Consider the following 25,851-nt stretch of genomic DNA (forward strand, 5'->3'; position numbering starts at 1 on the left):
ACCCACAATTGGTGCCTTGATTTCTCCCAGGTAACTCATGCATCTTGTTTTAACAAAGAAGCACCCTATTATGGCTACTTCTAGTTACAAAGTTGAATACAATGTGGCTTTCACATCTACTTTTGAATGCATTTGGCCTAGAGGCCTTATGATTGATTTGGGCACTAGAGTGCAATCTGGCCACAAGCCCTCATTGAAAGTGAGACACATTATTGTTGTTCTTTGTTCAAACAACGTGCTACTAGCTGGACTGAATGAGAAGCACACTGCTAATTTAAGAATGATTTGAATGTTTCCCTTGAGATGTCACACTTAGGATTCTTGCATTGTTACATGGGCCTTATACTTTAAGTGGTGTGATAGGTATATGCTTTGTGCCAAACAAACTCTATCGAGACAATGTTGCATTTGCATAATTCGACTTTGAGGTCTATAAACCCATGGATACTCCTATGGAAATAAATGTGAAGCTTACCCTTCATGATGTCGAAGACTACTTTGATGTCTTTTTCTCTCAACAGACCATTGGCTACCTTGTTTATGTTTGCATTACTAGGCCAAGAATTGAATACGCAGTCTCATAGGTGAATAGCCCAAGATTTAACTATTACTAGGATTTTGCTAGTCGAGTATACATCTTGGTGTTTTATCCAAGAGGAAATCATTGATGTCCGCTTCAGATGCTTTTTGGGGCTCATATTGGGCTAGTTAATATCAAACCATGAAACTCTGTACACCATTAAAAATAACTAGAGATAAATCTTAATAGATAAAAGGCTCTTATCAAAATTCTAATATGATTACTTCTTGAGCCAAACTTGCAAAAACTAAGAAGGATCCAAACTTGGTTTTTGCCATCCTCAAAGATGATCTTGTTTTGGGAGCACTAAACCTGATATGTTGGATTCTCATTGCAATTTTTTTGGAAAGAGGATGGGCCTTGCAACCACAAAGGAGGAAGTCAAAACCAAATGTTGGCATGAGAATCAACATTGCTATATACTATTCTCCTTAATATCTGCCAACTTATTGGATTTCCCTCTAAACATCGTGCACGAGTGGACAAAGCCATCATCTTGCACCTTATTAATAGTTTATAATCGAATGGGTTCATCAAAATTGTGGACTTGTCTTGTCTTTATACAAGTTTTGCTATGTTAGGTCCATTTGGTTTTGTTATTATATCCTACAACATTGAATTCTTGAACATTGCCAATATGTTTGATTTTGTTGAGGCTTTAGAGTAAAGGGAATGAAAGCCAAACTTTGTGATCATAAATCTTGTAGATGGCAGATATGCAAGGCTTGAGGAGCTAATTCTATGGAATGCTCTTTTAGCACAATCTAAAAGCATATTTTAAAGCCCTTTATTGCCATTTAAAAGATATCCCTTAATGTCTTTTTGAGATAACCTATGGAGCCAATCTCCCTATTCTCTCTACTTACATGTAGTATACTCTTTGACCCAATGGTCATGCCATTAGGCTTCAATGTGGAAGTTCGAGGCTCAAGTCACATTTTTCTTCATCGATTTTGTTTAGTGAGAGTGGAGTCAAAAGCATGCGATCAAGCTATAGAATACAAATTGCATTACAATGCACCCCCACCCAAAATTTTCCTTCTCTTGAGTTTTCAACACTTGTCAACGAATAGATCTTTGAGGTATATTGAATTGTTTCTACGATGTTAAAAGCTTGTCTTCGCTTCTTCGCTTCTAAGATGGCGTGCAATATAGTAGCTTCACGATGATGAATCATTGGACCACACAATGAACACGGCTTTCCTACAACGCCAATGTATCACGATGTGGGAAGAATCTGGAGGTTTGCACTTTACCATTATACCACCCACAATGCTCCAGTTACAAAAGTGCGTTCTTCTCTAAGAGAAAACACCCTTATTGATTGAGCTTATCCCCTTGTATGCAATTTGCACTTTTATGAGAACAATCTAGCCTAGTTCGCACTCCTTTCAATGTGAGATAAAGCACTGAGGCACTAGGGACCCTTCCTTGATGCACACAATGCCCTCGCAAGCACAAGAGTTTTGACATCATACCTGACTTGAGTGCTCATCTTCTGTTCACATTTGAGCTTGTTTTTCTCAAATTTGTAGCTTGAAGCACTCCCTTCATACCTCTCTCTCTCTCTCTCTCTCTCTCTCTCTCTCCTAACCTTATGTTGTGAGCTCTCAATTGCCAACCTCATCTCCAATGTCAGGCATGTGACATGTTTCATCGGGTCCCATGATTTTTTGACCATAGAGGGCACTCGTATCATCTCCCTCTCTCTCTCTCTCTCTCTCTCTCTCTCCATTTACAATTTTGGATGTGAAGAGGGGAAGATGGCGGGTCTAAGAATTTCCCTCTCTCCGGCAGCCCCGCTTGTGGGTCGCCCAGACGGTCATGAGTCTGCCCAGTCTGCAAGGTACAATTTCAGCTGCTCAAGAGGGTTTTAACTTGAAATGTACAACCACAAACAGGTTTTCTCACGCAGATTTATGGGCATGAAGTACACGTTTAGGTTTTAAAAGGCATTTTTTTCGAAATGGACAACCAGGTTTCTGGGTTGCAGAGAGCTCCATTTTTTCTGGCCAGGCCAAAAAGGCAGCAGACACATCCATCACCACAACAAAATAGTATGTGCTTTGGGTGGTTCTTCTGATGAAGGTAAGCTTGTTCTCTACTGCCAAGGTTTTTCAATCCTGTACAATATCCCGTGAAAATCCTGTAATAATTGTTGAGAGGAAATAGTTTAGTTGTGTTTCTTCTCTTACTCGGTCACGGAAAAAAGTTGTAAGACGAGTTTTGCGCCTTGTGCTAATCCCATTCATATTTCCTCTGCACCTGTGTATGTATATGTGTTCACAAAGTGAAGCCTTCACTCATTCTAGTTTGGCTTATTTTGTTATTTTTTCTGCATCATGTTTATAGTGATGGCCAAAACTGCCTTGGTCTCTCCCTCTCTCTATTGTTCCATCATAGGAGTGCTCGCTCAGGCCTTAGTGTTATTTGCTAATGCCTGCATGTGTTTAAGTTAGTCGTCTCGTGTATGTACAAGGTGCGAGCCCCGGCATCTTTCAGGGGCAGATGATAGGGGGTGAGGGTTGTTTTTGTGGTTGTTCGTTGCTGTTTGTGAGGTAGTTCTAGTCCATACATTGCCATATATCATGCCAGTCTTGCCCAAATCGCGTGTGTGATGCTGTATGGATATGCCTGGCCGTGCCACTTTGTTTTCCCCTTAATGGCGTGATTATGTGGCGCCCTCTTTTTGGGGTCATTGTGGCTATTATTCCATATTCCGCCTTCTATGCTGTGGGGCAAGCAGTTTGATCGCCAAAAGCTAACTAGGGAAATCTTGGCCTGGTAGAAGCAGAGATGTATCTGGTGAGTGCCTAGGGTGTTAGAAGGAGCCTATCACTACGCGGATGTAGAGGAGCTGGAAAGCCATTCAAATGGTACAGGTGGTATATAAGAGGAATTTAGGATATACCACATTGGTGGGTCCATATTTCCGAAGTAATCTTGCTCCATGTGAGGTGGAAGAAAAGTCGTGTACGAGGCCAATTCCTCGAAACAAGTATATGACGCTCTTCAATGAATAGCCAGGTAATTTAACGCATTGACTGTGAAGGGTGTGGAGAAGCTCTATTGATCTGCCAATGAGCGTACTAGCTGTTGAAGGCTCATGGTATGCAAGCAATCAGTGTTTTGCCCCACCCATAGTGCCATTCAACAATTAGTAGAGAAGATAGAATCCTTCACAAAGCATGTATAGTAGCCGATTGCATATCTAGAGTGTCGCTTCTATATCCTAAGTGCACCAACATGAAGAGTGGATCCTTAGCTTCTGCTCAAAATAAGATGAGAACCAAGAAATTTTAAAATCTAGGAGACGGCCTCAAGTCTTAAAACCATAGTGAAGGTCCACACATACATATAGCATACCATATTGAGCATGAGGGCTATATGTATTTTTTCTTGCCAACAAGTCTAATGCTCTCTCTCTCTCTCTCTCTCTCTCTCTCTCAATAGTGGATCAATCTAGTTGAAGACCAATATAACTCTATAGTCTCTATCTTGAGAAGGGACAATGGAGGCGTATGTATTGATTTAATTCATTTCTCTCTCTTAAGAGCAGTTCAACAACAAACTTCTCTTACCTACATCCTTTGTGGAGAGGATGAATAAGATAGTGAGTGAGATGGCATTCCCTCGCTTGCATCATGCCCCTCTCCCTCCCTCTTTTTGAGGTGAAGCAGTTGATTTATGTAACCACTTTCGGCGAATGGTCGGACAAAAAATAGTGAATTACCACAATTTGCAACTCTTAAAACACTTTTACTCTTCTAAGCATCTGATAATTGAACAAAACAAGAGACTGAAGAGAGAGATGACAAAGATTGTGAAAGAGAATCGGTCGCCTTGAATCGCCACTATCGACGCCCCCGGTTGGGGATTTGTCTATTGATTGACCGTGTACAATTGACGGCGGGAATTTGCAATTAGTCTTCTTCAAAGTCGCAATCTGTATGTACGAAGTGTGTGCTTAAACTATTCATTGAGTGTGTCAGTGCACACAATATGCTCTTAAAATGGCTGGCGCTCAAAAAGCAGCCCAATAATTATAGTTTGCAAGAAAAAAGCCCCCCCCCCCCCCCCCCCCCCGGTTCCCCCCCTTCTCCAAATTTGCGATTTGCAATAAAAACAGCTTATGCTTTTTCTCTATTGTATGAGAGTGTAGGGAGAGAGAATCCTCTCTCCTGCCGATGAGGAGAAACCTCACCCTAATGGAAAAAGCTTTTGGTATGTTATGTGTATGGTTATTGGATGCAACATGGAAGTGGATGGTGAGGGAATTCATGTTTTTTCAGCTCTCATTGTAACAAACTTGGACACTCTAAGTCAAGATTCTACCGCGACACAGCAGAGGTTCACTTCAACACAGTTCACAATTCACAATTGATTCAACACGGCCCGATGGAGTTCCGTGCCTAGAGATATTGGCCCCAAAGTCTGGCGCCCCTTTCGGTATTTCTTTTTGTATTAATCTAAGTTCAAAGTACAAGAGAGTGGGAGGGTTCTCACTCTCAGACTCTACGTCCAGATGCTTTGAGTTCTGAGGGGCTTATATTTAAAGGTTACAAGGGATGCCCATAAGCAAAGCCCGAAAAGCAGTCAATTTTTAAAAGCCTCTTAAATAAAGCAACTGGTCCAAAAGCTTCCCCAAAAACAGCCAGCATAAAATTCAGCTTGCGCAAAAGCTGGAATTCTATACAGCCTGCTTTTTTCGTACGCACTGTCACGTCAGCAGCTTCGCGTGAATTCCGCCGCATTTTTCGGAATCTGCCAGGTCACCCTGTCTCCGCGGGTGTTGCCAGCCGAGGTGTGTGTGTTCTCTGCTGCCCCACTTATAAGTGTGTCTAGGGCCATTATACGTCACCAGTTTGTGACATACCCCCCTCTTGAAAGCATTGTAATTGCCCTCGATTACGCCTGCAAAACAAACAAAGGCCATAAGCTGTTTTAGCAGACACTGATTGTTAGTACCCACGCTCTAGGAACAACACATCTAGCACATGTACCAATCGACAGTCATCAGAGGATATCACTGGACATCACAGGACACCACATGGCAAATCACATTCAACAGTCATTCCAATCTCAGACTATGATTAATCGGCAACGTATTTAGCAATCGCATCTAGATCCAATGGGGACCTCACAGATGCCCGATTAACTAATCCTTATTGCAATCATGTCTATAGAGATTTGTCACACCAAAATGCTGCAGTCATTTCGTCTATCACTTCCTGCACTTAAACAAGTCAAGTACAAATTAGTATCATACTATCGGGAATTCCAAATTTAAAGTCATTACAGCAGAATAGTGTCAACTCACAGTATCCCTGAAACCCAATAGGGGTACCAAACCTATTCTTGATGGTATTCTTGTTCAGTGCACGGTAGTCTATGCACATACGCCATGAGTCATCCTTTTTCTGCACCAACAACACTGGAGAACAGAATGGAGATAAACTGGGCTGAATCAGCCCCTTTTCTAACAGCTCCTGTACTTGGCTCATTATCTCTTTCTGCTGAGCTGCACTAACCCTGTACGGAGGCTTATTTGGTGGGCTACTGCCTGGCACCAAATCTATCGCATTGTCCTCGGGTCTCTCTGGCGGTAATTGAGACGGTAATGAATCGGAAAAGCAGTCACTATACTGTTGTAAAAACATTGACCTTTCTTTATCTAGCACAGATAAATTTGATTCATCACAATCTGACACTTCACGTGCAAAAACCAAGTACGCAGAAAGATGCTTTTTCATTACAGAAGTAATAGCAGAAGCTGATACAGTGGGAATAGACTCCCCTTTAAGCTTTACATCCGGAATGTGAGTCTTTCCCCTGCTCTGTACAGTGATCTTTTTGTTGTAGGCATCCATGATTCCCTGTACACGAAACAACCAAGGAATACCTAACAACACATCACATCCGTCCAGTGGCATGATATAAAATTCTTCAGCATCTACATAGGACTGGATATGTAGAGGCAGCTTTCCAATGATGGGTGTCACAGCCTCTGTATGGCCAGGACATGCCAAACCTGCCTCTGCTGTATACCCCATCTCTTCAGGTCTGATTCCCAACTTTGAAGCCAATTCTGGGGAAATAAAGTTGGCTTTGGCCCTTGGATCAAAGAAGATAAGCACTGTTTGATCCCTGACCTTTCCCATGCTCTGCAAACCTCACTTGCATCTGAATTTGGCTTGTCGCCCACCATATCTGGCACTAGACCAGCCATGGGCTTCTTTCCTTTCCTGTCCTCCTTGTCTTCAGAATCAGTTGGCCTTTTCTTTGTAGGACAATTGTAAGCAATGTGGCCAGGCTGCTCACAAATAAAGCATTTGTTCTTTGTCCTCAGGACCTTCTTTTGATGGTATTCTTGTTCAGTGCACGGTAGTCTATGCACATACGCCATGAGTCATCCTTTTTCTGCACCAACAACACTGGAGAACAGAATGGAGATGAACTGGGCTGAATCAGCCCCTTTTCTAACAGCTCCTGTACTTGGCCCATTATCTCTTTCTGCTGAGCCGCACTAACCCTGTACAGAGGCTTATTTGGTGGGCTACTGTCTGGCACCAAATCTATCGCATGGTCCTCGGGTCTCTCTGGCGGTAATTGAGACAGTAATGAATCGGAGAAACAGTCACTATACTGTTGTAAAAACATTGACCTTTCTTTATCTAGCACAGATAAATTTGATTCATCACAATCTGACACTTCACGTGCAAAAACCAAGTACGCAGAAAGATGCCTTTTCATTACAGAAGTAATAGCAGAAGCTGATACAGTAGGAATAGACTCCCCTTTAAGCTTTACATCCAGAATGTGAGTCTTTCCCCTGCTCTGTACAGTGATCTTTTTGTTGTAGGTATCCATGATTCCCTGTACACGAAACAACCAAGGAATACCTAACAACACATCACATCCGTCCAGTGGCATGATGTAAAATTCTTCAGCATCTACATAGGACTGGATATGTAGACGCAACTTTCCAATGATGGGTGTCACAGCCTCTGTATGGCCAGGACATGCCAAACCTGCCTCTGCTGTATACCCCATCTCTTCAGGTCTGATTCCCAACTTTGAAGCCAATTCTGGGAAATAAAGTTGGCTTTGGCACCTGGATCAAAGAAGATAAGCACTGTTTGATCCCTGACCTTTCCCCATGCTCTGCAAAGCTCACTTGCATCTGAATTTGGCTTGTCGCCCACCATATCTGGCACTAGACCAGCCATGGGCTTCTTTCCTTTCTTGTCCTCCTTGTCATCAGAATCAGCTGGCCTTTTCTTTGTAGGACAGTTGTAAGCAATGTGGCCAGGCTGCTCACATATAAAGCATTTGTTCTCTGTCCTCAGGACCTTCTTTTGCTCTTCTGACTTGCGAGGAAAACGTCTTTTCCATTTCTTTGCTGGTCCCTTTTCTGATTCAGCCGTAGCTTTATCTTTCCCTGCATTGGCTGACTCCTGAGTCCCTTTCGGAGCCTCATTGGGAACGTGCTTCTTGGCTGAATTTTTCTTGCCTGATCCTGCCTTGACGCCAGTGTTAAATTCACAATCTTCTCCCTTGAGCAAACCATTGCCAGTTGTTTGCTACCTCGATGAGCTTCGTCAAAGTAGTGACTTTGGTCTTCGTGCAGTATTTTCTCAATCCTTTGGATAGGCCACAACAATATTTTTCAATCTGTTCTGTCAATGGCACAAACCTATAGGAAGTTACTGGAAGTAGAGCTTTTCAAAACTTTCGATTGTAATCATCCAGATTTCTGCAAGTGGCAGCATTAAGCTTGTGCCATTCTGTCATGACATCTGCTTCAAAGTCATCAAATAACCATGCTGCTGCAAAAATCTGCTTGAAGTAAATCCATGTGGACGGAGCGTGCCCTTGAAGCAATAAAGTTGTCCACCATTGTCCTGCATTCCCTGTCAAGAAAGTGGCTGCCTTGCGGACCTTTGAAGCCTCTGTAAAGTTTCCCCCTGCATAGGCCTTGTCAAACTGCTGGAGGAATGAGAGAGCCTTCTTCCTGTCATCAAACCCTGTAAAGGTCGTGAATGACACACCTTTGCCACCTTCTTTGTACGGAGTTGGCCTCTCCAGCGGCGTTAAATTGTCATATGGAAGTGACTGAAACATGGGAACATTATTAGGGTTCATTGGTGTTCCCTGACCGCAATTAAGTTGACCTGGAAACGCCATATTTGGCTGCTGATTTGTAATTCCAGCCATACCAAAATTTGCTTGTGGCATCCCAAATTGGCCCTGAGTGCTCTGAAACCCTGGTAGCATGCCCGTGACACCATACATGGGGTTGGGTATCATCGTTTGAGCACTCCCGAACATTGTTCCTGGCGTGTAAAACTGATTTCCAGGTGCATGACCAGCCATGCTCTGGAATACCGATCCACCTCCAAAATAGCCAGGGCGTACTGAAGGTGGTGGGAAGACCTGTTGCATAGCCTGTAGGTTGCTTTCGTGCCCATTAGAACCAACTATAGGCTGCTGAAAGGTGGCGGACTCAACTGGTACAGCTTGAAAGACTGGCATCTCAGCCACCTGTTCTTGCACCTTAGGCACAGGTTGTGGAGACTGCATGTTCTCCGTCAAGTGTACAGGTGTTTCCATTGACTGTGCAGTATGAATCACCTGTGCTCGAGCCTTAACAGGCTTTTGAATATGATCCAGTGACCCAACTTGCTGAGACGGAACAGGAGGTTGCAGAAAGGCTAAAAACCTCGGATTCTGCATTACTTGTGTGAACATAGCCACAGCAGTAGCCTACTGGGTCGTGAATATATCATCATCTGTCTGTGGTGGTCTTGAGGACTCACCCACTTCATGTGTCTGTTGACCCTGTGAAGAGGAAACCTCTTCAGTCACATCATATGGTCTGTCAACCATAATTACAATTCCCTGTGTCTGGTCTATGATCCCCTGCGTCTTCAAGCCCAACCTGACCAAGGCTCACTTCTATGGGAAAAAGTGATTTAATCCCGTCGATGGAACCATGTAACCGGCCTGTTCAATCCAAAAAGGGCGGTAGACTTTACTTCAAACCTTGATTTAGTTTTCACCCATTATCAGTCGTCTATTATACCTGCGCTATAGTGACACAAGAGAGGGGAATGGGATACAGATGCTAGAATGCACGTGTATGAGAAGACCGACACCAGATTGGCCCCTAACTTAGGCGCCCCTTTCGGTATTTCTTTATTGTTTAAAAGAGGGAATAAACGCTGTGGTTCTTTCCAAGCTGCCCCGCACAACCTTGGCTGAATTTTGACTGTTCTGGTCTGATTTCGGCAGCATAACTGTACTAGAACCCTTCACAGTCAGTATTCCCACGCATTAAATGACTTTCCCGACGCATACGGGCACTTTGCAAAACCTGGCGAGAATCTGCAGCACGCTGAATTCTCTGTTTTCAGCCCTGAAAATGCGCCAGATCGTCTGTACAGCGGTCCCCTTGCGTCCGCGAACCTCCTGGGGGTATTAGGGTCCGTTTAGGGCCAAAACCCTAAACCTGCAAAAATACACAGCAGGCTGTAATTCACTGTTTCGGGCTCCGTTTCGCGTGCCGGTCGCATCCGTAGCAAGTCCTCGAGCTCCCGCACCTGTAGGGCTACTTGCCCTTTGAATCAGACGAGATTTCTGGCGTGAAACCTCTCGGAATTCACCTGTACCTGCGGGGGGATTAGCCGCTAGCTAATCCAGTACCTGTGCAAGAGGCTCTTGGCCTCGGCAATCGCGCATGAACCCACACAACTGTACATTGGTCAAATGAAGAGCCCACTAGTGGGGCATAACATACTGCCAAAGGGGAGAGAGAGGGCAGTGCGTAGCGTGCAGGGCATCACTCCTGGCACCACACTGTGCATAAGAGGGAAAGCCAGCACTCCATAGCTCTTAACCTGTGACAAATTCTGAAAATCAGCCTCTCCTAGCTTAAAAATCAGCGCCCAATTTTTTGCATGAGGAAAGTGCACAGAATTGTCCCACTTGGCACATTTACAAGCATTTTCCCGTTTCGGGGTTGCCGCCTAAAAATCTCCCAACCGGTTGCCCAGTGGACTTCACGGTAGAGTAAGAAAATGTTCCCTTTGTCATTCCGGAGGTAATGACGCCAACACATTTTCAGGTCCCAAAATAGCAGTTCCCTAAATTTTAGGAGATGCTGCCATTGTATCTTTCTAGGTCATCCGACCCTCTTTGTACACTGTGGCCACATCTAGAACTGAAATGTAGCCTCTGTAGCAAAGGATTCCACTTTGGCTAGTCAGTGACCCCACTTGGCTAACCATAGTCCTTGTCCAACTTTAGTGCTCTCTTGCCCTCAGGCCTGGACTCCCTCTGGACAGTTCCACACTAGCTATGCAATGCAGAGCAGTTAGATTTCCCGAGGGGTGTTTCCAAAAAGTGAAAGTAAATAGATAATAAGAAAGAAATCAACAAAAAGGATAAATAGTAGTCACACGCTGGTGATAGCAGGGTTGATCTGATCCCAAAACGCTAGCTTTAGGCTTCTGCTCCAAAAACACTAGGTCTCCTGGGGGGTTCTGTTGAGAAGTTGCCTGTTCAGCGTGGAGCTCCTGCTGCCTCTTCTACCATTGAGTGCTAACTTGGGTTTGCTTATATACAAACTTAGCAAAATTGCCCTACCTACTTTTGTTGGAAAGTCACTTAAATTAATAAGCGAAAAATGTCAAAAATAGGGAAAATAGCCTAAAATCACTGGAAAATTCCCCTAACTGATTCTAGTGGATTCTGATGGAAATACTGATGATCATGCTGTGTGCAACGAGGGGATATGCATCTACACTAAGTGACTGGGCATGCACGGTCTATGAATAGGCTCAGAAAAGTGCCAGATCACTTCTAATCTAGACTGACTGGACTGACTGAACCCTGATCATGTTGTAGCTTGTCCACGGACACATAGGGCTGGATGTGTCACGTGACATCCCATCCGATTGGAAGTGATCTCGAGCCGTGGCGCCAATTCCGGTGAAATAAAGTTGGCCTTGGCTCCTCCATCAAAGAAGATCAGGGCTTCTTGGTCTTTCACTTTGCCCCAAGCTCGGCAAAGTTCTGTACTCTCGTCCAACGTGATGGGATCGGTACCCACGCAATCTGGAACCAGTCCTGTTTTCATCTTGCCTTTCTTCCACGTTCCTCAGCTGCTCTCGAACTCTCAGGCCTTTCGTCATCCTTGTCGTTCTGTTCTTTCTATGCCTTTTTAGGGCACTTTGCGGAGATATGTCCAGTTTCCCCGCATCCAAAGCACTTCCCTTCCCTAATGAAGCGAGCCCGCTCCTGAGGAGTAAGCTTGGGTCGTGCTGCAGGGTGGAAAGGTACGTAGTGTACGGTACGGTTTAGGTACGTACGGAACGCACTTCCGTACTGAACCAACCTTTAGGTACGTGATAGGTACGTACCATTTGTAAAAAAAGATAATTACACTAAATTTAAGTTCACAAACCTTTCAAAATTCAGCCTCATTAACAATGCAATGCTGAAAATAAACATATTGAACATAAAACTTAATGACTCAAGACTCAATACTCAATGAGAAAACCAATGACCATAAATCATAAAACCAAATAACAACTACAAACATCATGTCCATGTCATCAGCCAGAAGTCGGCATATACCATACAAACTGAATCAAGATCCAAAACAAAGTATTGTGAAATACTACAATGCCATGATAACAATGAAAGTCTGTTGCAGCCTGTCCTCCAAAGCATGCAGTCACCAGTGTGCACTAAGACGTGCAGCCTCAAAAGTCTGTGTCAGATGCGGAAGATGAATCGTCGGTATAGTGAGCAAGCCCCCATCATCAAGGACATTGCCCTCCTCATCAAACTCAGGGTCAGGCTTAGCATATGTCAACTCTGGTACAAGCACCTTTGCACCACAAGCCTCCTCAAGCATATCAACAATCTCTCCATGGATGAGCCGGACAGCTTCATTTCCTCGCCTGCGATTGGAGCGAATAGGAAGCTTCCCCCCGCGAATACTTTCTCGTCTCACAGTGTCTGGATCTCCTCCCACCGTGCATAGAGGAAGGCTAAGAGCTCGTGCACGTGATCTAGTCACACGACGATCCACGCTCTCGAGCTCTCTATGCAGTTCTTTGAGAATCTGCTCTTGCTTGTCTCTGATTTGTCGGTCCACCTCCTCTGGTCTAGGATCATCTACCATTTTCAGCTCTGTCGCATCAACCTGTTGAAGAGTAAAATAAAGTTAAAATGACTTATTTATGGCATATGCTTGCAGGTTGAGTTTAAAGTGGCCAACATCGAGATAATTTACCTGTTTGGGTTGCCCCAAAGAATGGTAACTCCGCACGAGCCTCATGTTGGCTCTGCAATACACCAACTTCTCCAACTAAGAAGTGCTAAGGCGATTTCGAATCTTCGTGTGTATGAGAGAGTAAGCACTCCAATTGCGCTCACATGCTCCAGTCGAGCAATCCTGCTCAGTGCTCAAAGCAAGAGCACAATCATCAATGCACACAAAATTAGGAGAGTGACAAGTGTCAAGGAATATAAAGATGAAGTTAGAAGTAGTATATACAATGGAATCATTGATGGTAGTTTCCTAACCTGAGAAAGGATACGAAGAGCAACGCGTGAGAGGTTGGGAAGACCAACTCTCCCATACGAAGTGCCACCACGTCAAAGGATACTTTGTGGCTTCCTTCCTCAAAGAAACTGCTCTTGTGAAAGAAGCGCCAATGCCATTCATGTAGTTGGTGAATTCCTTGTCTATCCCAAGCTGATCATCCTCTGAAAACATGAGCCCAACATACTCTGATTGTTTAGCTCTGGCGATCTGTAGAGAGGATGAAGCATGGCAGCCACCGCATGCATGGGACGGCTCATGAAAGTCCAGCGGCTCTCAACACATCCCAATAAATCTGATCGGCTGAAATATCAAAACAACTTGTCAATACAAGTTAGAACTTAGACTTGATGGTTAAAACAGACAACCATTAGAACATGAGGAACCCCTTACCGATCAATAGTCAACAGAGAGCATTTGGAAACGTGGTCTTTCATCTGCATAAACAGATGATAGACTAGTCCCAAGGTCGATCCCTCCATATCCGTCAATCGAAGGAGGACGTAGACTGGCTTGAGTGCCACTAAAAGAGCGTGCACTTCCTGCCAAAATCTCTCATCAAGGATCCGTCTTTGCAAGTATTTTGTAGATTCATCTTGCGATCTTGACATGCCTCGCCATTTTGGATCCACCACTGTCTGGTGTAGCGGATCTCTAAGTTTGTAGAGCCTCTGTAAAACCAAGTAAATGTAGGCAAACCTGGTTTTTGAAGGCCGAACCATATCCAAAGTGCTATGGCTGCGGAAGATAGCAAGAGCCTGATGTTTCTTGCGAAAGAATGTGGTGACCTTGACTACATCTGCAACTATGGGCTGCACCCATGAAAGTTTGCCAATATCCTCCATGAGCAAATCCAAACAATGTGCAGCAGATGGAGTCCACACTATGCCAGGAAACTGTTGCTCGACCATAAATCCCATTGCCTTGCAATTAGCTGCATTATCTGTCACCACCTGCACAACATTCTCCTTGCCAACCTCCTCTATGGCTGTTTTGATGTGACTAAATATAAACTCAGCCGTGATCTTTTCCCCTGCTTTTCAAGCATCCACAGCACGCAAGAAATAGGTGCCCAAAGCAGAAGACACAAGGATTGATTATGTGTCGTCTGCTAATGTCTGCCCAACCATCTGAGATAATGGTGCATCCAAACTCCTTCCATTCAGCTTTCACAGGCGTAAGTGCCTTGTCAATTAAGGCCTTCTGTTCATCTAACATAGTGGTGTGCATCTTGGTGTAATCAAGACGTGTCCATGTCTCAGTAGGCCCCACCTGTGCAATGGATTTTACCATTCTTTTCCACTGATATGTGCGCAAAACATTCAAAGATATATTGCACTCAATAAGAGTGCGACATATCTCCATCTCTACCACCCTCTGACGCTCTTTGACCCAAGCTTGAGAAGAGATGCGACTAGGCAAAGTGGTCTGCGTTGGTGTTTCAGATGTACCTTTTTCACGTGGCAAGGAATCCTCATCTTCACCGCCAACACGTGCTCTCTTCCTGGAAGTAGGGGGTTGCATGGAGGCCGAACCTCCTCCAACCTCTGTCTCCGCACCTAAAGACTCCAGCTCTCCAACAAAAGCATCATGTAAAGCATCCTGTGTGCTGGGAGCACCTCTCAAATCAGGAGCACCAACAGGAAAATACTCTTCAATAAGCTGCTCCCTCAAAGGTGGTGGTATTTTCTCACATGCACCAATTTGATCAGTGCACACGATGCTTGTCAAGTGCTTTTTGACTGGCGTATGGTGTACTGGTCCGCACAATACTTGCATTGCCATAAGCGTGTGCCGGAACCTTGCTGAGAAGTGGTCGTGATGATGCTCAACACATTGGTGTGGAGCGATCAGTTGGGGTTGGTTTTACGGGGCATAATGAATCCTGCACATTGCAAATGCAAAAGAGTGCACACATGAGGAGTACGGAGTGCGAGAAGAGTACGGAGTGCATGGTGGCAGAAGCAGTACCTTTTCACGCGCGTAGCTCGGCTCTGCAGGTCTCTATGCACTGCTCTACAGACTTCTCTGTAACAGAACAGAGACTCTTTTGGTTTCGTGGTCGATTAAAAAAGCCTGAGGCTTTCTCCCCTTCACACTATTAAGCCCATCTGAAAGCGCCCCCTAGCGCAACTCGTCCGAGGAGAAAACGCCCTTTTTTTTTTTAAATGTTGCATTGTACCGTACGTATCGTACCGTACGGCTGTACTGTACGGAATGGCACCGTACGTACGTACGGATTCCACCTTGGTTTTCAGCTCGTCGTCGTCGCATCATCGTCATTGCCGTCGTCACCGACATAGAGTCAGAATTCAGCAGATAAAGATTTGCAGATTTCAGCCCTTAGCGTTTTCAGATTTCAGCCTGTCTTGTCGTCGTCCCCATCGTCGTCGACATCGTCGGCAAGTCCAAAGCATTGTAGAGATTTGTGCAATCAATAGTAGACCTCTCTCGCCATAGAGAGTGGGGCCTTCGGAGGAGGGTTTGACAACATTCTGGTGTCGTATTCTCTTCTCTCTCTATCTCTCAGTCTCAGCACCTTCATTCACAGTGTTCACCACTTTGTTTGTGTCCATTGCACTCTCTCACTAAAGGAACGGAAGGCTCTCCCTTCCGTAAGTAAAAGGAATCCCTGAGCACAGTTCGAAGCACTCATCTTGAACAAAGTTCAACGTTCACTTCCGCTGCAACTTACATTGGTATCCGAGCTTTGGCAACGTTCTGTATCACTCAAGGAAAGAACCACAAGAATTTTCTTTTTGCTTGTTGTGGTCGCACGTAACCCAAGTCCTCTTGGGCGTGTCGATTCCTAATCGTGTTTTTGAAAAGTGACAAGAAACCCAAGAAAGAAGGGCTTGTCTAGCCTCCCCTTGTTTCTCTTTTCACTCATTGAGAGCGGACTGTGCACTTAGCGGCTGGCCAATCGACGTGAGGTGGGAAAAAGCAACCTTGGTGTGAGTGCAAGGCCGCCAAGGGGTGCGCCCGCGAGAAAGAGAAGAGCTCGGGTAAGAGAAGATCCTTCTCTTAACACAGATTGCAAGCTAAAGAAGAACCACAAGAACCTCAAAAACCTCAAGACTCCAGAACCAAGACTCAAGAACCCAAGAACCCAAGACCCACAAGAACCCAAGTTCCTCGTGAACTTAAGAACCCAAGACTTCAGTGTATGGTCATCACCCGAAGTGAAATGGATACTTTGCATGAAGGTGATGAGCATGAAAGTGGCGAAGAAGAATTTTCCCCATTAGGAGGTTTTTCTGACCCTCCCCCTTCCCCATCTACGCCAAGGATTGCACCAAATTCTATGGAGGCTCTCCTCAAGACGATGATGGATATGATGTCACAACAAGAAGCGAATCGCGTTGCCTTGGAACGCGAAGCGCGTTTGGAGGCCGAGGAACGGAAAGAAAGAAAAGCAGCAAGAAAGGCAGCTATTGAGCGTGAGCGTGAGCAAGTGTGCTTGGCGGCCGAAGACAGACGATCGGCCTTGGAGGCAGAGCGTGAGGTGTAGAGAGACCTACGAATGCAAGAGTTGGTCCGACAGGTTCTCACCTCGAAATCCGAGCCGGCCAAAGATGTTGGTAGTTCATCAAGTGGCGCAAGCCGAGATTCGGACTCCAACAACCTCGTCACAGAGAAGATCACGTTCAGTAAGTATGATGGTAAGATGGAATTATTCATTCTTACTTGCATCAATTTAATGCTTATTTTGCGACAACTAAGAAGACAAGAAATAGCAAGGTTTTGACGGCAGCTATGTACCTTGCCGGTGATGCCATTAATTGGTACCACGCATGTCAAGAGGCACAGTTGACCGCGCACCTAGAGGAAGCCGAGGAAGGCACGCCTCTTTCCTTCAATTGGGCCGACTTCCAAGACAAGCTCAAGGCGTGGTTTATGCTATCATAGTACCTAGCACGCTTGAAAGATGATTGGCGCGGTCTCAAGCAAAATGGTATGTCCGTTATGTCTTTCTCTAATCGTGTTTTGCAGCTCGTAACCCAATTACGCAAATCGGATTATGAGCGCAAGGAGGCATTCCTTTATGGATTGGACGAGTATATCAAGTATGATGTCAAAGTACTCGATCCAATCGATCTCAAAAAGGCGGTAGCGATTGCTCTTGCACAAGAGATGAAGCACAACAAGGGAAAGCCTAAACGAAACAAGATTTCTCCAAGTACCACTCAGACTTCTTAGAACCCTCAGAACGGTATCTCTTCTACCCAATCTTCCTCTAGTCTCTCAGAAAAGCACACTCGAAATGAACCTAAGGGTAAAGCAACCACAATTGCTTAACCTAAGCTTACTCCATATAAAAAGGCAGAAGAAGGAATTAAAGGAGGATACATCACGTCAGAAGAGCAAAGCATTTATTCTAAGGAAGGTCGTTGTTATCATTGTCACATCAAGGGTCACATAAAAAGAACATGTCCTAAGCTTGACTCTAATGAATCTAAAGAACCCACAGAACCCACTTCCTCTATCAATGCAATAAATGAGAACACGAGTGTGACCCAAGTTTCTCATGATCCTCCCATTGATGAGTCTCTCAATAAGTGTTATGGTCATGTGTAGGGTCAGTGGTTTTGTCTTATTGTTTGACCCAGGTAGTATGCATGATGTGATTAGTGACTCTCTTGTCGAAAGAGCCCGCTTGGAGGTTAGCACGACATCTCCTTTCGAGGTGTCGGGCTTCGCTCCCGGTATGACTCTCTCATCATGCAAGAGTGCTTTGATGTTTTGTTCAGTGTTCAACAAGCGTCCTTCCGCAGAAAATTTGTAGTCTCTCCTCTCTCAAGATGTGATGTCACCAGCGTGTGACTACTATCTATTCTTTTTGTTGATTTCTTTCTTATTATCTATTTACTTTCACTTTTTGGAAACACCCCTCGAGAAATCTAACTGCTCTGCATTGCATAGCTAGTGTGGAACTGTCCAGAGGGAGTCCAGGCCTGATGGCAAGAGAGCACTAAGGTGGACAAGGACTATGGTTAGCAAAGTGGGGTCATTGAACTAGCCAAAGTGGAATCCTTTGCTACAGAGCTACATTTTAAGTTCTGGATGTGTGCCGCAGTGGGACAAAGAGGGTCGGATGACCTAGAAAGATACAATGGCAGCATCTCCTAAAATTTAGGGAACTGCTATTTTGGGACCTGAAAATGTGTTGACGTCATTACCTCCGGAATGACAAAGGGAACATTTTCTCACTCTGCCGTGAAGTCAACTGGGCAGCCGGCTGGGAGATTTTTAGGCGGCAAACCCGAAACGGGAAAATGCTTATAAATGTGCCAAGTGGCACAATTCTGTGCACTTTCCTCATGCAAAAAATTGGGCGCTGATTTTTAAGCTGGGAGAGGCTCATTTTCAGTTTTTGTCACAGGTTAAGAGCTATGGAGTGCTTGCTTTCCCTCCTATGTACAGTGCGGTGCCAGGAGTGATGCCTCGCACGCTACGCACTGCCCTCTCTCTCCCCTTTGGCAGTATGTTATGCCCCACTAGTGGGCTCTTCATTTGACCAATGTACAGTTGTGTGGGTTCATGCGCGATTGCCGAGGCAAGAGCCTCTTGCACAGGTACTGGATTAGCTAGCGGCTAATCCCCCGCAGGTACAGGTGAATTCGGAGAGGTTTCACGCCAGAAATCTCGTCCGATTCAAAGGGCAAGTAGCCCTACAGGTGCGGGAGCTCGAGGACTTGCTACGGATGCGACCGACACGCGAAACGGAGCCCGAAACAGTAAATTACAGCCTGCTGTGTATTTTTGCAGGTTTAGGGTTTTGGCCCTAAACGGACCCTAATTACCCCAGGAGGTTTGGGGACGCAAGGGGACCGCTGTACAGGTGATCTGGCGCATTTTCAGGGCTGAAAACAGAGAATTCAGCGTGCTGCAGATTCTCGCCAGGTTTTGCAAAGTGCCCGTATGCGTCGGGAAAGTTAGTCAATGCGTGGGAATATTGACTGTGAAGTGTCCTAGTACAGTTATGTTGCCGAAATCAGGCTGGAACAGTGGAAATTCAGCCGAGTTTGTGCGGGGCAGCTTGTAGGAATTCACAACGTTTATTCCCTCTTTTGAAGAATAAAGAAATACCGAAAGGGGCGCCTAAGTTAGGGGCCAATCTGGTGTCGGTCTACTCATATAGGTGCAATCTAGTAGCCTGTATCCCTTTCCCCCGTGTTGTGTCTTGAAAGTACAGGTAAAATAGACGACTAATAATGGGTGAAAGCTAAATCAAGGTTTGAAGTAAAGTCTACCGCCCTTTTTGGATTGAACAGGCCGGTTACATGGTTCCATCGACGGGATTAAATCACTTTTTCCCATAGAAGCGAGCCTTGGTCAGTTTTGGGCTTGAAGACACAGGGGATCATAGACCAGACACAGGAAATTGCAATTATGGCTGACAGACCAGATGATGTGACTGAAGAGGTTTCCTCTTCACAGGGTCAACAGACACATGAAGTGGGTGAGTCCTCAAGACCACCACAGACAGATGACGATATATTCAGGACCCAGTTGGCTACTGCTGTGGCTATGTTCACACAAGTAATGCAGAACCCGAGGTTTTTAGCCTTTCTCCTCTTCCGTCTCAGCAAGTTGGGTCACTGGATCATATTCAAAAGCTTGTTAAGGCTCGAGCACAGGTGATTCATACCGCACAGTCAATGGAAACACCTGTACACTTGACGGAGAACATGCAGTCTCCACAACTTGTGCCTAAGGTGCAAGAACAGGTGGCTGAGATGCCAGTCTTTCAAGCTGTACCAGTTCAGCCCGCCACCTTTCAGCAACCTATAGCTGGTTCTAATGGGCAGGGAAGCAACCTACAGGCTATGCAACAGGTCTTTCCACCACCTTCAGTACACCCTGGCTATTTTGGAGGTGGATCGGTATTCCAGAGCATGGCTGGTCATGCGCCTGGAAATCAGTTTTACACGCCAGGAACAGTGTTCGGGGGTGCTCAAACGATGATGCCTAACCCCATGTACGGTGTCACGGGCATGCTACCAGGGTTTCAGAGCACTCAGGGCCAATTTGGGATGCCACAGGCAAATTTTGGTATGGCTGGAATTACAAATCAGCAGCCAAATATGGCATTTCCAGGTCAACTTAATTGCGGCCAGGGAACACAAATGAACCCTAACAGTGTTCCCATGTTTCAGTCACTTCCATATGACAATTTGACGCCGCTGGAGAGGCAAACTCCGTACAAAGAAGGTGGCAAAGGTGTCTTTCACGACCTTTACAGGGTTTGATGACAGGAAGAAGGCTCTCTCATTCCTCCAGCAGTTTGACAAGGCCTATGCAGGGGGAAACTTTATAGAGGCTTCAAAGGTCCGCAAGGCAGCCACTTTCTTGACAGGGAATGCAGGACAATGGTGGACAACTTTATTGCTTCAAGGGCAAGCTCCGTCCACATGGATTTATTTCAAGCAGATTTTTGCAGCAGCATGGTTATCTGATGACTTTGAAGTAGATGTCATGACAGAATGGCACCAGCTTAATGCTGCCACTTGTAGAAATCTGGATGATTACAATCGGAGGTTTGGAAAGCTCTACTTCCAGTAACTTCCTATAGGTTTGTGCCATTGACAGAACAGATTGAAAAATACTGTTGTGGCCTACCTAAAGGATTGAGAAAGTACTGTACGAAGACAAAAGTCACTACTTTGACGCAGCTCATCGAGGTAGCAAACACTGGCAATGGTTTGCTCAAGGGAGAAGATTGTGAATTTAACACTGGCGTCAAGGCAAGAAAAATTCAGCCAAGAAGCACGTTCCCAATGAGGCTCCTAAAGGGACTCAGGAGTCAGCCAACGCAGGAAAAGATAAAGCTACGACTGAATCAGAAAAAGGACCAGCAAAGAAATGGAAAAGACGTTTTCCTCGCAAGTCAGAAGAGCAAAAGAAGGTCCTGAGGACAGAGAACACAATGCTTTATATGTGAGCAGCCCGGCCACATTGCTTACAATTGTCCTACAAAGAAAAGGCCAGCTGATTCTGATGACAAGGAAGACAAGAAAGGAAAGAAGCCCATGGCTGGTCTAGTGCCATATATGGTGGGCGACAAGCCAAATTCAGATGCAAGTGAGGTTTGCAGAGCATGGGGAAAGGTCAGGGATCAAACAGTGCTTATCTTCTTTGATCCAGGTGCCAAAGCCAACTTCATTTCCCCAGAATTGGCTTCAACGTTGGGAATCAGACCTGAAGAGATGGGGTATACAACAGAGGCAGGTTTGGCATGTCCTGGCCATACAGAGGCTGTGACACCCATCATCGGAAAGGTGCGCCTACATATCCAGTCCTATGTAGATGCTGAAGAATTTTACATCATGCCACTGGACGGATGTGATGTGTTGCTAGGTATTCCTTGGTTGTTTCGTGTACAGGGAATCATGGATGCCTACAACAAAAAGATCACTGTACAGAGCAGGGGAAAGACTCACATTCTGGATGTAAAGCTTAAAGGGGAGTCTATTCCCACTGTATCAGCTTGTGCTATTACTTCTGTAATGAAAAAGCATCTTTCTGCGTACTTGGTTTTTGCACGTGAAGTGTCAGATTGTGATGAATCAAATTTATCTGTGCTAGATAAAGAAAGGTCAATGTTTTTACAACAGTATAGTGACTGTTTTTCTTATTCATTTTCTTATTCATTACCGTTCCAATTACCGCCAGAGAGACCCGAGGACCATGCGATCGATTTGGTGCCAGGTAGTAGCCCACCAAATAAGCCTCCGTACAGGGTTAGTGCGGCTCAACAGAAAGAGATAATGGGCCAAGTACAAGAGTTGTTAGAAAAGGGTCTGATTCAGCCCAATTCATCTCCATTCTGTTCTCCAGTGTTGTTGGTGCAGAAAAAGGATGGCTCATGGCGTATGTGCATCGACTACCGTGCACTGAACAAGAATACTATCAAGAATAGGTTCCCTATACCTAGAATTGATGATATTATGGACAAATTAGAAGGAGCAGCTATGTTTAGCAGGATAGATCTAAAGAGTGGGTACCATCAGATCCGCATTAGATCAGAGGATGTGCACAAGACTGCTTTTAGAACGACGTTTGGCCTTTACGAATTTTTAGTGATGCCCTTTGGTCTCACAAATGCTCCTGCTACGTTCAATAGGATGATGGATAGAATTTCCCGTCCACACCAGCAGTTTGTTGGTACATTCTTTGATGACATGATAGTCTACTCAAAGAATGAAGAGGAGCATAGGCATCACTTGGCCATTGTGTTCAAAGAGCTACGCAGTCATAGGTTGCTCATCAATGCAAAGAAAAGTGAATTTTTTCTGGAAGAGATTCGCTTTCTGGGACACATTGTCTCAAAGGATGGTGTCAGAATGGATCCTGCAAAAGTTGAAGCGATCAAGTCATGGCCAAATTTGAAGACGGTGCACGATGTCCGAAGCTTCTTGGGACTATACTCCTATTACAGAAGGTTTATCTGAAATTTCGCTGAGATTGCTTCACCTTTACATGCTCTTCAAAAGAAGGTTGTCACCTTTAGATGGACACAAAAAGAGATTTCAGCTTTTAATCTCTTAAAGGAAAAGATGACTTCAGATCCAGTCATTGTGTTGCCAGATCTTAGGAAGTCATTTGTGGTCCAGTGCGACGCCTGTGGTAGTAGCATTGGTGCTGTGCTAATGCAAGATGGCAGGGTAGTAGCTTATGAGAGCAGAATTTTGCAAGGGCCAGAGATGACCATGCAGGTCTATGAGAAAGAGTTACTGGCTGTGATTCATGCGCTCTTAAGTTGGAAACACTACGTGCTAGGTGCAGATTTCGTTGTCCAAACGGACCATCAGACCTTGCGGTACTTCTTGACACAGACAAAGTTATCTGAGAAGCATATGCGATGGGCAAATATCTTGTCAATGTTCCATTTTCAGATTGTGCATGTGGAAGGCAAGAAGAACGTTGTGGCTGATGCCTTGTCAAGGAAGCCACAAATTTCAGCTGTGTCAATTCCTTATCATCATGAACTTGATGATATGAGAGAACAGTATGCAAATGATGAAGATTTTGCAAGGGTCTTTGAGCAGCTAATGGATGGACAACGTCATGAACACTATCTTCTCAAAGATGGGTTCATGATGATGCATGGCAGATTGTGTGTCACAAAGCCATTGCGACGCAAAGTGATGGAAGAGAGTCATGTCCCACCGTATGCAGGGCATCGTGGTATCGATGCTACAGTTAAAGCGGTTGAGACATTCTTCTATTGGCCTACATTGAGAAGGGATGTGGATGCCTTTGTGCGAGAATGCCTAATATGCCAAAAGGTCAAGTTTGACAGGCAAAAGGCACCAGGGTATTGCAACCACTACCTATTCCAGATAAACCATGGGAAAGTATTGCTATGGATTTTATCTTTGATCTTCCGAGAACGCAGACAGGAAACGATGGTATTTGGACCATTATTTGCAGATTCAGCAAACAGCTCATTTTATTCCTGTCAGGAAGAAGATAAAGCCAGATCAGATGGCACGCTTGTTTATGAGCAATATTTTCAAGTATCATGGCATGCCACAGTCGATTGTTAGCGACCGTGATCCACGCATGACAAGTTTGTTCTGGAGAGGCTTATTTGAGAATATGGGCACCACGCTCAAATTCTCTTCGTCATTTCATCCTCAAACAGATGGGCAGTCGGAAGAGGCAAATTCTACTGTCCTAGATTTGCTGAAGTGCTATGTGTTAGAGCATAAAGGAAAGTGGGAGCAGTATTTGCCATTGGTGGAGTATGCATACAATAATACAATGCATTCATCAACTGGCAAGGCACCTTTTGAGATTGTTGAAGGTGGCAAGAAAGTTCCTCCCATACTGCATACAAAAGACAAGATATTTGAAGCAGATAAGTATGTTCAGGACATGGATGAAATGTACAAGAAGGTCAAAGTGGCCTTAGAAAAGACTCAGGCAAAGCAAAAGAAAGCAGCTGATCGTCACCGTCGTGAAGTGGTATATTCACTTGGTGATTGGGTGCTTTTACGCTTTGAAAAGGCAAGGTTAAAGAAGATGAAGGGCAAGGAAAGATAGTTTCCAAAGCTCAGCATGCGTTACTATGGGCCTTTTCAAGTATGCGACATAATCAGTGATGTTGCATATAGGCTGAAATTGCCTGACAGTTGGAAGATTCACAATGCGTTTCATGTGAGTCTTCTCAGACCCTATGTGGGTGATGTGCCAGAAGATATGCCAGCTGAAGATCAGCCGGAAGTCGAGGAACTTGACGAGATCTTTGTCCTTGAACAGATTTTGGCACACAAAGAAAGGAAAGTGAAAGGCAAGGTTGCTAGGCGTTACTTGGTAAAGTTCAGAAACTATCCACCAATGGATGCTAAGTGGATGGAAGAAGGTGAACTTGCAGAGTCACCAACTGTGTTATCACTTTACCTTGAAGCCTTCGGTTTGCAACCTACCTTGACCCCATGAGTTTCAGAGCTACATGGATTGTCAGTGTGACAATGGCTTCCGAAACAAATGATGTACATGGTATTTAAAGTGAGCTCAAATGAAATACCTGTTACATGAATGTTAGAGCTGTACAGATTGTCAGTTTGGCAATTGCTCTTATGGAATGTCCAAAAGTTTGGTTAGTGCTGCTAGAAGTGAGTATTTCTTGTCAGTTTGTCAAGGATACAGTAATTGCTTCTATTAAAGAGTACATGTGTAACTGCATTCTTAAACTGTCGGTTTGGGTATGCTTGAAAGTGTTACGGGATCCAACGTGTACTATAAGACAGTGGCAAAATGTGCTCAACCAGTTTTTGTCATTGGAAAGTTTGCAGCTACCATTTTGTCATTGGAAAGTTAGTGACTCAAAGCAATGGCAGAGTGCGAAGCTACCACGATGTCATTGGACAGGGTTCACACGTAGGCAATACATGAGTCGACGAGGTGTTAAATACACGAGGGTTGACAATGAGCATGTATGTGTCGTATATGTGTCGACAGGTGTTGAATACATCAGTGTTGACAGTAAGCATGTACGACATAGATGCAAACGAGGACGTTTGAGATTTCAAGAGGGGGGTATGTCACGAGCGTGTGACTACTATCTATCCTTTTTGTTGATTTCTTTCTTATTATCTATTTACTTTCACTTTTGGAAACACCCCTCGGGAAATCTAACTGCCCTGCATTGCATAGCTAGTGTGGAAGTGTCCAGAGGGAGTCCAGGCGTGAGGGCAAGAGAGCACTAAGGTTGGACAAGGACTATGGTTAGCAAAGTGGGGTCATTGACTAGCCAAAGTGGAATCCTTTGCTACAGAGGCTACATTTCAGTTCTGGATGTGGCCGCAGTGTACAAAGAGGGTCGAATGACCTAGAAAGATACAATGGCAACATCTCCTAAAATTTAGGAAACTGCTATTTTGGGACCTGAAAATGTGTTGACGTCATTACCTCCGGAATGACAAAGGGAACATTTTCTTACTCTGCCGTGAAGTCAACTGGGCAGCCGGTTGGGAGATTTTTAGGCGGCAACCCCGAAACGGGAAAATGCTTATAAATGTGCCAAGTGGCACAATTCTGTGCACTTTCCTCGTACAGAAAATTGGGCGCTGATTTTTAAGCTGGGAGAGGCTCATTTTCAGTTTTTGTCACAGGTTAAGAGCTATGGAGTGCTTGCTTTCCCTCC

The 25,851-nt window shown here is 44.8% G+C and overlaps 1 protein-coding gene across 1 annotated transcript in view; it reads left to right on the top strand.

Annotated features, from left to right (window-relative positions):
• The first annotated feature begins 2,234 nt into the window (after positions 1-2,234).
• Positions 2,235-25,851, top strand: part of LOC147464738 (protein CHAPERONE-LIKE PROTEIN OF POR1, chloroplastic-like) — a 33,456-nt gene continuing 9,839 nt past the window's right edge. The window contains exons 1-2 of the mRNA XM_086516326.1: positions 2,235-2,426; positions 2,559-2,668. Of these exons, the coding sequence (XP_086372452.1) occupies positions 2,344-2,426; positions 2,559-2,668 (193 nt within the window). The 5' untranslated portion in view covers positions 2,235-2,343. The remainder of the gene's footprint in view (positions 2,427-2,558; positions 2,669-25,851) is intronic.

Source organism: Adiantum capillus-veneris, chromosome 1, assembly GCF_014529385.1.
Source record: "Adiantum capillus-veneris isolate H3 chromosome 1, ASM1452938v2, whole genome shotgun sequence".
Classification (NCBI taxonomy): Eukaryota; Viridiplantae; Streptophyta; class Polypodiopsida; order Polypodiales; family Pteridaceae; genus Adiantum; species Adiantum capillus-veneris.